The 12,681-nt window shown below is 40.8% G+C and overlaps 1 protein-coding gene across 1 annotated transcript; it reads left to right on the top strand.

The window, feature by feature from the left end:
* Positions 1–1,435: 1,435 nt before the first annotated feature.
* LOC122445147 (proline-rich protein 23C-like) lies at positions 1,436–2,311 on the top strand. The gene has a single exon (XM_043474119.1). It carries the CDS (start codon positions 1,436–1,438, stop codon positions 2,309–2,311), a length of 876 nt encoding a protein of 291 aa, XP_043330054.1.
* The last annotated feature ends 10,370 nt before the right edge of the window (positions 2,312–12,681 follow it).

Genomic DNA, 12,681 nt, shown 5'->3' with positions numbered 1-12,681 from the left:
AATCTTTGTGGAGCTGCTTAAGGAGAATTCCTATGCCCATGGCTCCTGGAAGTCTGATCAGTGGTTCTGGGATGTGGCACAGAATCTGCATTTTACACTAACTGGCCAGAGAAGGGCAGTGTCTGCCAATTCACAGATCACTAGCTTAAATGTCCATCAAGGGAAGCCTGATTTTAATGGAATTCTGAATGAAGAAATATTATGCGGCTCTAAAAATAACACCATTAAAGCTATTTTGTAAAAAGGGACAAAGGGAGCAATCATGTGGTAAAAGGACACAAAGGGAAGTATTTCACCTTCTACTGAAACTATATGAAAGAATTATCTATAGTAGTAGTAGTAGTGTTCCAAAGTAATTTTTGAGTGCTTTCTCCTATTAACTTTGGATAAATTGTGGCAACCTTCACTTGGCGACCAGGATCTGTAGCATAGACGCGCCTTTAAAGTGACACCCAGATTAAAGGCTCTGCCGCCTGCATCACCTGGAGGGGAGCCTGACGGGTCAAAGAACCCTCTGCTACTTCCTGGCTCCTGGCCAATTGGTTCTTCCTTCGGCACAATTGAGCTGCAACAGATACACCTCTGAGTGTAGTGTAGGTCAAATTCAATACAATAAACTCTTGGTTTAGTCATGGAAGTTTAACAATGACCATCTTGCTAAACGGATACATACATAAGTTGATCGTGCAGCAGTTGCTAGTCAGACACTCACTTCTAACACCGCTTTCCCTTTCAATATCGCTGCAAGGATCTGGCAGTCATTGAGAACTCAGGCGTAGACTTAAGGATGTCATCCAAAACCTTACCTCACTATCTGGCCAAAAGAAGTTAAGAGGTCACTGCCAGGGCGAGGTCTCAGGGGATGAAGGAACTACATTTCAGTGTCCTGGTGCGGCGTTCCAATGGTGGGACTTGAAATGTAATCGGTTTTCCGGTTAAGGTTTTCTGCATCTGAGGTCAACACGAGCAAAGAAAGCCAAGGACTTCACCCAGGAGTGGCACGATTGCTCCGCCCCCTTCAGGCCTATAAAAGAATCTACACTGAACCACCCACCAGGGCCAGGACTCTTTGGCTTCACAGACTACTCCATTTCTGTGGGCGGAGCCTAGGAAGGGGCGGAGCTTAGCGGTAGGCTGCTTTGCGACTCAGGTTCCGCCAGCTTCACTCACGACATCCTTGGCGCACTCCTGTGCAAACCCGTCCACGTGAGGAGCTGAAGCTTCAAACTCGCAAGTCTGAAGGCAGCAGCTCCCCTAGAAGCCACGACTGAGTGACTCCCCAGAGGCAACCCCAGAGTTCCGAAGACTCATCCTGCGTTCCTGCGCCCCACCACCCCGCGTCGGCCTCACCTGTCAGGCCGACCTGTCACTGCCTGCAGGACCCAGCCCTCTGTCGCCTTCTGCCAGGTCCCAGACCCGCGGCGACACTCACTTGATGGGCAGCCGACCGCGCAGTCCCACCGCCTACCCTGAGGACCCGTGGGACCCGCAGGACGGAGGACCCGGCCCTGCCAAGCGCCGCCGAACCGAAGAGCCCGCGCGCCCGAAGTCCGAGTCTGAGGCGGCGCCCAGCCTGGATAACCTGACCTGGTCCCCGACGGCGGGCACCCTCATCTTCGTGGCTGTCCTGCCGGCGGGATGTGCTCTGCACGTGCTCCTGGACGACGTCGAACTGCTGCTGGAGCCCGAGCCAACGTCTGTGAGGCAAGTGTGTCTCGGAGGTCGCATCCTTATGCTGGTCCCCGAGGCTCTTGTGGGCTCGGGTGCGGAAGGGCCGTGGGGGCAGGGCCTAGAACCGGGCGCTCTCCTGAGCCCTCGCGGGGAGTACGTGACTCTGGAGCCGGGATTCTCCTGTGCCGCTGTCCCAGAGATCGCCTGCCAGGGAGGGGCCAGCAAGGAGGATGCAAATGCTGACGCTGACTTCCTGCTGGGCGAGATGGATGCTGCCTCAGTCCCAGTCGCTGGGCTCCGCTCTTCTGCTGCAAGTTTGACTCACTTTGACCTGTTAGACCTAGTCTCAGAGCCCTCCCCTCGGGCCTCCAATCCTAGTCCAGAGAGAGGCTCTCCTCAGCACGCCGACAGCCTGGACTTGCACCTTCTGGAGCCCTTTCCTGACTCACCACTCCAACCTCTACCTCCTTCTCCGAGTCCAAGTCCCCAGGAGCGCCCCTGTCGCCCTCCTGGTTCTCCTTGCAAGGCCCGGAGATGCCTGTTCCCTGAATCCACTGCCTTCCATGATTCCTGGGCACGTGAACGGGCACCAGGGGAGAGTCTTCTGATGTTGGCTGTGTACATACTGCACATACTGTAAGAATCACATGGACAGATCCTTTTTGGATGCAGGCTGCAGATTTTTCTTTTTAAATTTTTAAATTAAAAAAATTTTTTAAATTTATTTTTTAATTGGTGGAAAATTGCTTTACAATTTTCTGTTGGTTTCTGCCATACAACAATGTGAATCAGTCACAATTACATATATTTATATGTATGCCTTCCTACCTGAGCCTCCCTTTCCTCCCCTCATCCCACCTCTCTAGTTCACCAGGCTGAGCTCCCTGTGTTATTTAGCAACTTCCCACTATTTATCTATTTTATACACGATAGCGTATATGTGTCAATGCTACCTTCTCAATTTGTCCCACCCTCACCTTTCCCCACTGTGATCACAAGTCCATTCTTTAGGTTCATCAATGCCATTTTTCTAGATTCCATATATTTGTTAATATAGGATACTTGTTTTTCCCTTTCTGACTTACTTCACTCTGTGTACGGGGCTCTAGGTTCATCCACCTCACTGCAACTGACTCAGATCCATTATTTATTTATTTATTTATTTTTTTACAGCTGAGTAATATTCCATTGTATAAATGTACCACGTCTTCTTTATCCATTCATCTGTTGATGGACCTAGATAGGTTGCTTCCATGTCCTGGCTGTTGTAAATATTGCTGCAGTGAACACTGGGGTACAAGTGACTTTTAGAATTGTGGTCTTCTCAGAGTATATGCCCAGTAGTGGGATTGCTGGGTCATGTGATAGATTTATTCCTAGTTTTTTAAGGAATATCCACACTGTTTTCCATAGTGGCTGTATTAGTTTACATTCCCACCAAAGTACAGTAGGGTACTATTTAATGGGAATAAAAACAAAAATAAACACTAGGGACCTAATAAGGCATAAAAGCTTTTGCACAGCAAAGGAAACTATAAACAAGATGAGAAGATAACCCTCAGAGTGGGATAAAATAATTGCTAATGAAGCACAGAAAAAGGATTAATCTCCAAAATATATAAGCAGTTCATACAGCTCAGTATCAGAAAAAAATAAACAACCCCAATCAAAAATGCGCAGAAGACCTGCAAAGACATTTTTCCAAAGAGGACATACAGATGGCCAATAAATACATGAAAAGATGCTTCGTATCACTCATTATTAGAGAAATGCAAATAAAAACTACAGTGAAATACCACCTCACATCAGTCAGAATGGCCATCATCAAAAAATCTACAAACAATAAATGCTGCAGAGAATGTGCACTGTCTAATTTTGACCAGTGGCTGCCTAAAACACCTGAAAGGAGCTCACCTGGGCAAAAAAAAAAAAAAAAAGGCGTCTTCAAATGTAGCGTTGTTTCAGGCAGACTTACTGTTGCTTAGGTTTTCTCTAGGGTGGATACTCAAGCAGTTCTATCCCCCAACTTTCTTCAAAGCTAAAGCACAGCACTTTTCTAGTAAATATTAAAAGCCATCTTTTCTCAAGCATCCTACCATTGCCCCTTCCACTTCTTTTCCTGTCAAGAGTAATTTATAAATTTCTTTTGTCTACAGGTTTTGGTCCTAGTGTCCATCTAAATTAATAATATGACAACCCTCTACCCTGTTTTACCTTTTCTGGATGGCCTTTGTGGGGATCTTACTACTGGTTCTATGGGACAAATGTAACTGGATACAAGACTCAGAATGGGGAACAATGATTATGGGCTCTCCTCTTTTTGAATGAATAGGTTGGCAAATTAACTCTATTGCTATTTTTGTGGGAGTATTTTCCAAAAATGGACTCCCCTCGTAGCTCAGTTGGTGAGGAATCCACCTGCAATGCAGGAGACCCTGGTTCGATTCCTGGGTCCAGAAGATCCCCTGGGGAAGGAAATGGCAACCCATTCCAGTATTCTTGCCTGGAAAATCCCATGGACAGAGGAGCCTGGCAGGCTATAGTCCATGGGGTTGCAAGAGTTGGATATGACTTAGAGACTAAATCACCATCATTTTCCAAAAGAACTTACTATTTCCATCCTTTTCTTCTTACATGTTTTTAATATAATTCTCTTGTCATAGAAAATTTATAATACTAAAGATTTTTTTTGTTTTTATACTTTTGTGAGTAAATATATTTTGTACATTGTTACTAGCTTATAGAAATAATTTGTTCTTATATTGGTCTGATATCCAGCAATATTAATTATAGTAATCACTTCTCTGTGGATTCTCTTGCTTGACTGATAAAGATAATATCTCCAAATAATGAGAGTATTGTCTCTTTTTCTTTTACTAGCCTTTTACATTGAATTTTTCCTTAATCTTTTTTAGTGGTTATTGAAGTAATAACCATTACTTCAAATCCAGGGTGACCAATATAGTTAATATGGTTATCCCTTTCTCTTCTTTTGAAATATAGTTATGTATAATTTTATATGATTTTATATTAGTTTCAGGTATACAAAAATAATTCAATACTTTTTTGGATTATATTCAGTTTAAAGTTATTATTAAATAATGAGAATGTTTTCTTATATAATTATGTCCTTGTTACTTATCTACTTTATGTAGTGTAGTTTTTAATCTCTTAACCTTATACCCTATCTTATCCCTTCCTTCTCCTCCTCACTGTTAGCCACTTATTTGTTCTCATTGTCTATCTCTTTCTGTTTTATTATATGCATTTGTTTTATTTTTTAGTTTCCACATATGAATGATAACATAGAGAGTATATATCTTTCTCTGTCTGACTAATTTCATTAAGCAGAATACACTGTAGGTCCATGCACATTGTTGAAAATGGCAGAACTTCATTCTCTTTATGACTGAGTAATATTCCTCACATCTTTTTTTCTTTTAAACCTATACATTTATTGATTTGTTTGTGTTGGGTCTTCGTTGCAGCACCTGAGACCTTCACTGTGCCGTGTGGGATCTTTCCTTGCAGCACATGGACTCTCCAGCTGTGGCGCCCAGGCTCTGTAGTTGTGGGCCATCTCTGGAGCACATGGACTCAGTAGTTGTGGCTCAGGGGCTTAGTTTCTCTGCAACATATGGGATCTTAGTTCCCTAATCAGAGATCTAACCCATATCCCTTGTATTGCAAGGCAGATTCTTAACCACTAGACCACCTGGTAAGTCCCCTGTACTGTGTGTGTTTAGTCACTCAGTCATGTCCAATTCTTTGCGACCCCATGGACTGTAGCCCACCAGGTTGTCCCCTCATCTTCTGTATTCATTCATCTGTAATAGTGAGATCACAGATTTCTTGAGTCCTGAAACATTAGGTGGAGACAACTGGATAGATAGATATGAATAACTTGAACCCCCAGATCTTTTTTAATCCTCTTGGCCCCCAGAAGTGGCCCACCACTCTCTGTGAAAACTTGCACATCTACCTTGCTCTAAGATGATGCGGAAGCCTCTGCCTGGCAAGGCAAAGTGCACCAACTTCAAGATTTACCCCCATCTTCTCTCTTTGCCACTAGACAATAACTGAAGTTAAGTATAATATAATACAACAGAGGATCAAAAGGTTCAGAGTAATGGGGATGATACACTGGATATAATACCTAAAGCTAAATAATGTGTCAGCTAGAGAGAGTGTGGAAGGGCCTAGAGGGACACTGTGTAACTAAGCAAAAGAAATGCACTGGGGAGGCATCAGCATCATTGAGTTCAGTGGGCCATGGTTGGCCAACAGGAGGTGTCATTAGGCAGCTAGAGTCCTTGGTAGCCCTGAAGATCACAGGATCTGAGAGACTGAATATACAAGCTAAGAATGACCAGACCACTTATGACAAAAGAATTCTGACACACAAATTTTGCAGCAAGCAGCCCAGAAACAAAACTGTAACCTCTGTGGTAACTGGCCCCAAGTGATCAGAACTTGGTCAATAACTGCCAGCTTCCCTAATTTTCATCCCTCCTTCCAACTCAGGACCATTCTAAGAAAGTCAAATGTACTGTGCTTAAGGCACAGAGTTCACAAAATCAAATCAATTACATAGATTCCCTCCTTCTAGTTAGCCTGCTTCTGGCTTTCCCCTGCCAACAACTTCTGTTTAAACACACCTGAAGTTTTCCTTTTTTCCACCATAAACATTTCTCACTTGCTTACCTGACTCTCAGCTCTCAAATACAAGTGACGGGGTTAACTCTTGCTATATAACAGCCTCTGATTAAATAGCTTCTGCTTGTTCTCCTGAACTCTCTCATTGGTAAATACCCCATATAAATTTCTTGACACCATATCTGACCCTCTGTGGGCTAGAAATTTCATTGACAGGAAAAAATGGGAAAAAGAAAAAACAGGTAAAATAATGGAAGCAGAACACAGTAAAGAAGTTTCCTGCAATGCGGGAGACTCGGGTTTGATCCCTGGTTGAGGAAGATCCCCTGGAGAAGGGAATGGCGACTCACTCCAGTGTTCTTGCCTGGAGAATTCCTTGGACAGAGGAGCCTGGCTGGCTACAGTCCATGGGGTCTCCAAGAGTCAGACAGGACTGAGCAACTAGCACTTTCACTTTCAACCTATTAAAATTTAGATACATTCTACCAAGTCATTACCAAACTTCCCCCAATATCCCTTGACACCAAAAGGAAGAGCTCAAACATAGAGTTGAATGCCTTATATAAAAGGTCTTCCCATACACTGCCTTTGTAACATTCTCATCCACCAAGAAGTGAAGGCAAACAGACAAGGATTTTGATTTGTTCAAGACCTTAAGGGCATCAACAAAATATGTATACCTCACTAGCTGACAAAAATTAACCCAAATACCATCCTATTATCAATTCTACCTGAAGCCACTTGCTTCAATTCTATTGAATCTTTGCTCTGCCTTTTTCCCAGTGTGCCTCTAGACCAAGACAGTCAATGTGATTTTGCTTTCACTTGGAGAGAATAACAACATACCTGGACAGTCATGCCCCTGGAGTACGCTGGAGCCCACTCCTATTTTTCCCTGGTCTCATTCATGACTTAAAAAATCTAACTTTCCCTTGTGATCTAGTCCTATACACTGTGTAGATAATCTACTTTGTTCAAAGAACAAGGAAGCCTGTTCAAAGATCTTCATTGACTTGCCCCAGGATATAGTAATAGGGAAACTGTGTTTGGGAGAGGTGGGACATATGGAGCTGTGTGCTATTGCTCAATTTTCAGTAACATAAAATTGTCCTAAAAATAAACATATTACTTTTAGAAGGTAAGGAAGAAAATCCATTTGAAAAGTTAACTTCAAGAGTAAGATTTTAAAAAGAATATACATTTTTAAAAAGTTTGATATCCTCAAGATCTAAAGGAAAGAAGAACCTGCTTGATGTAAAAAATGAAGATTTTGTTAGAAGTCTGTTGGAGACAAGTTGCGTACATCACTAAAATGTTTAGCATAGTGTTTAACTGCTTCCCTAACCTCTGAAAACAAACAATCAATCTTAAAGTCACTAACTATATTCTCACTCTTGACCCTGTTAGAATGGTTTATCCCATATGTCGTAGAGTAATAGCTATTACCACCCCAAAACCAGTGCTCTGTGACAATCTGGAGGGATGGGGTGGGGAGAGAGGTAAGAGGGGGGTTCAGGAGGGAGGGGACATATGTATGCCTGTGGCTGATTCATGTTAATGTATAGCAAAAACCATCACAATACTGTAAAGTAATTATCTTCCAATTAAAATAAAAAAACCCCAAACAAACAAATTTGTTGATATTTCTGCTGAATAAGTTCTAGCCTCCTCTTTTGATTTCATGGCTGCTCACTCAGTACAGATATTACTAATGACAGAGCAGACACTTTCAACCAGCCAATTAATATCTTCTGAGATACTATCACTCTCACCCTGTCCCATTACTGTTCTTTACTGCAACACTCTTAATCCAGCCACTCTCCCTGCACTATCAAAAGAAGGGGGAACCTCATGGTTGTCTCTTTTGTGGGGGTTGTCTCTTACTTTAGTTAGGAAAATCTCTGTACCTCACTCAGATTTATTACAGACTCCTCCTGAGACTAAAGAGCCTCTTGATGAAGGTGAAAGAGAGAGTGAAAAAGCTGGCTTAAAAACTCAACATTCAAAAAGCAGAGATCATGACATCTTGTCCCATCACTTCATGGCAAATAGATAGGGAAACAGTGGAAACAATGACAAACTTTATTTTCTTGGGCTCCAAAATCACTGCAGATGGTGACTGCAGCCATGAAATTAAAAGACGCTTGCTCTTTGGAAGAAAAGCTATGACAAGCCTAGACAGCATATTAAAAAGCAGAGACATTACTTAACCAACAAAGGTCCATCTAGCAAAGCTATGGTTTCTCCAGTAGTCATGTATGGATGTGAGAGTTGAACCATAAAGAAGTCTGAGCACTGAAGAACTGTTGCTTTTGAACTATCGTGTTGGAGAAGACTCTTGGGAGTCCCTTGGACTGCAAAGAGATCAAACCAGTCCATCCTAAAGGAAATCAGTCCTGAATATTCATTGGAAGGACTGATAATGAAGCTGAAGCTCCAATACTTTGGCCACCTGATTCAACTCATTGAACAAGACCCTGATGCTGGGAAAGATTGAAGGCAGGAGGAGAAGTGGACGACAGGGGATGAGATGGTTGGATGGCATCACTGACTCAATAGACATAATTTGAGCAAGGCCTGGGAGGTGAAGGACAGGGAAGCTTGGCATGCTGTGTAGTCCATGGAGTCACAAAGAGTCGGGCATGGCTGAGTGACTGAACAGCAACAACCTCCTGAGACCCTGACCTAATACTGTTTGTCGATGATACCTCAAAGCTGAAACGAGGTTATCAAGCAAGATTTCTATCAGTACTTTATACAGGCTTCTACCTGAGGTAAAATCAGTCCAGACAGCAGAGGTTATTGTGCTTACTATAGCTTGTCAACCAATCAGACCAGAAACTAAGTATATAGCAGGTATGCTTTTGGTGTAGTATGTGACTATGGGCTGCTTTGGAAACAAAGGGAGTTTTTTGCCTCTGCCAGTATCCTCTCAAAAGTGGACAAGTTAAGGACCTTTTAGATGCAGTTCCACTTCCTTGAGGTAACTACAGGAAAGGTTAAACCCCATCTAGAGAGAAACAATATGGAAGCTAAGGGAGATTAACCCAAAATTAAGAGATTAACTCAAAATTAACCCCAAATTAAGTTTCTATGAAATCTCTGGAGGAATTCAAAGCAGCCATTATATCATATTAACTATTGGTCTCTGAAAAGGAAAAATGAAAAAAAAATCTGGTACTTTTCATTTGAATAATCTGTGGTGCTCTCAAGAGAGATGCTGGCTGGAACAAAGTGATTTCAAATATGTATAACTGATTTTATCAAGAAACTACTCATAATGATATAGACAAATGGGTTACTATCTTAAATCAGCATTAGTGGGGAAATATTTTTTAAAAACCCAACTCATTACAATAACATCAGAAAGAATAAAATTCTTAGGAATAAAACTTTATCAATGAGGCAAAGACTATCTATCAGGTATTATTTGTACCCTTGTTGAAGATCAGTTGATTATAAATGTGTGGGTTTATTGCTGAATTATCTAGTCTCTTCCTTTTGTCTATATGCTTGTTTTTATGCTAGTATCATACTGTTTTGATTACTGTAGGATGGGTTAAATCATTTCCAGGTTGCACATCTACAGTCTTTTCAGTTGCTAAAAAGCTACTGGATATTGTGTTTCCAACCTGGAACATACCAGTGACCAAGGCATGTATTTTACAGTAACGATCATAAAAGAGTTCTGTAAGGCATTGTCTCTTACTCAAAAACTATACATATCAGGCTCAACCTCATAGAGAGGTTAACCAATGGCATCCTTAAATAAAAATTAGCAGCACTTTAAGAAAGTGTCCCTTGGCTAGTTGTACTCCTGCTGGAACTTTTGAAGCCATACTTTCCACTTCCTTGGGGACACATTGCTTGTCCTCCTGTTAACAGGTAACTGGAAAGTCCATAAATTTAGGGATCTTATCTCCAATTCTCCATTTTTACAGTTTTTACAGGACCATGTTTTTGACAGATTACATATGATTTGGAAATAATCTCAGATGTGTTTTAAGTAAAATTGTGGTGATATACATAACATAAATACAACACAAAAGACACATAACTTAAAACTTACCACCCTACCTATTTTAAGTGTACTGTTTAGTAGTCCTAAATATATTTGCACTATTGTGTAACCAGTCTCCACGACTTTTTTATATTGCAAAATGAACAGTCTGTACTTTTAGAATAATTCTCCGTTGCCTCCTCTCTCCAACCCCTGGAAACCACCATTCTACTTTTGTTTCTGTGAATTTGACTACTCTGGATACTTCATATAAGTAAAATTATACAGTTTTACTTTTTGTAACTGGTTTATTTCACTTAGCACAATGTCCTCAATATTCATCCATGTTATGGTGTGTGTCAGAATTTCCTTTCTTTTTAAGGATGAATGATCTATTGTATGCATCTACACTTTTTAAAATCAATTCATCCTTCTATGGACATTTGGGCTGCTTCCACCTTTGGTTTTTGTGAATAATGTCACTACCAACAGGAGTGTACAAATATCTCTGAGGTCCTTTTTTTTTTAAATTTTGGGTATATAGTCAGAAGTGGAATTCCTGGATTATACAGTAGTAATATTTTTAATTTGTTGAAGAATTGACAACTATTTCCTATAATGGCTGCACCATTTTCATACTGACCAACAATGTACAGTAATTTAAAATTTTCCACATGCTTGCCAAACACTTGGTTTTTTTCTTTTCTTCTATTTTTAAAAATAGCAAACCCTCTAAGGTGACATCTCATGGTAGAGTGCATTTTGCTGATGATTAGTGATGTTGATGGAGAAGGAAAGGGCAACCCACTCCAGTACTCTTGCCTGGAGAATCCCATGGGCGGAGGAGCCTGGTAGGCTACAGTCCAAGGGGTCGCAAAGAGTCGGACACGACTGAGCGACTTCACTTTCATTTTCGCTTTCATGAATTGGGGAAGGAAACGGTAACCCACTCCAGTATTCTTGCCTGGAGAATCCCAGGGACAGAGGAGCCTGGTGGGCTGCCATCTATCTGGTCGCACAGTGTCGGACATGACTGAAGCAACTTAGCAGCAGCAGCAGCAGCCGTAGCCATGATGTTGAACACTTTTTCATATGCTTCCTTTATGTATACAAATATTTGTATATTTTCCTTGGAGAAATGACTATCAAGTCTTTTGCCTATTTAAATGTCAGGTATTTTTTTCCTGTTGAGTTGTAGTTCTTAATGTATTCTGGATATTAACCACATAGAAGATATGCAAGTATTTTCCAAATATTTTCCTATGCTATAGGTTGTTTTTCAGTCTATTAATTGTGTCCTTTTAAAAATTTTTTGATGTAATCCAATTTATCTATTTTACTTTTGTTTTCTGTCTTTTGGTGTCATATTGAAGAAATAAATGCCAAGTTCATTATAACGAGGGATTCCCTGGTGGCTCAAATGGTAAAGAATCTGTCTGCAATGTAGGAGACCCAGGTTCAATCTCCAGGGTTGGGAAGATACCCTGGAGAAGAAAATGGCCAACCACTCCACTATCTTTGTCTGCAAAATCCCGTGGACAGAGGAGCCTGGCAGGCTACAGTCCATAGGATCACAAAGAGTTGGACACGACTGAGCAACTATCACTTTCACTTCAATATAATGAAGCTTTCCCTTATGTTTTCATGTAAGAGCTCTATAGTTTTAAGTCTTTTTTTTTTTTTTTAGTTTTAAGTCTTATGTTTAGGTATTTAACCTCATTTTGAGTTAATTTTTCATAAAGTGTAAGGTAAGTGTTCAATTTCACTTATTAATTTGCATGTGGATATCCAGTTTTTTCCAATAACAAAAATTTTTTATTGAAATATAATTGAAGGACATTATGTTCATTTCAGATGCACTAAACAGTAATTTGACATTTGCATACTTAATAAAATAATCACTATGATAAGTCTAGCAATCATCTGTTTCTATACAACATTATTATATTATTGATCATATTCTTTATGCTGTATATTATATCCCCATGGCTTATTTATTTTATAACTGGAGATGTTTGCATTGCTTAATCCCCTTTACCTATCTCAAAACCCCTCTGCCCAACAAAATTGTTTGAAGAGATTATCCTTTCCCTATTGGGTAGACTTGCTGAATTTCATTGTACAATATATGCAAGAGTTTGTTTCTGGACTATGTATTCTAATCAATTATCTATCTTTATTATTTTAGTACCATACTGATTTGATACTATAACAAAGTGCTGTACTCGATATGCCAGCAAATTTGGAAAACTCAGCAGTGGTCACAGGACTGGAAAAGGTCAGTTTTCATTCCAATCCCAGAGAAAGACCATGCCAAAGAATGTTCAAACTGCTGCACAATTGTACTCATCTCA

This window comes from Cervus canadensis, chromosome 7, assembly GCF_019320065.1.
Source record: "Cervus canadensis isolate Bull #8, Minnesota chromosome 7, ASM1932006v1, whole genome shotgun sequence".
Lineage (NCBI taxonomy): Eukaryota > Metazoa > Chordata > Mammalia > Artiodactyla > Cervidae > Cervus > Cervus canadensis.
The sequence above is the reverse complement of the archived record's forward strand: the minus strand, read 5'-3'. Positions and strand labels throughout refer to the sequence as shown.

Coding starts and splice junctions, on each gene's coding strand:
- LOC122445147 (XM_043474119.1), top strand. CDS start 1,436: ATGGGCAGCCGACCGCGCAGTCCCACCGCCTACCCTGAGGACCCGTGG.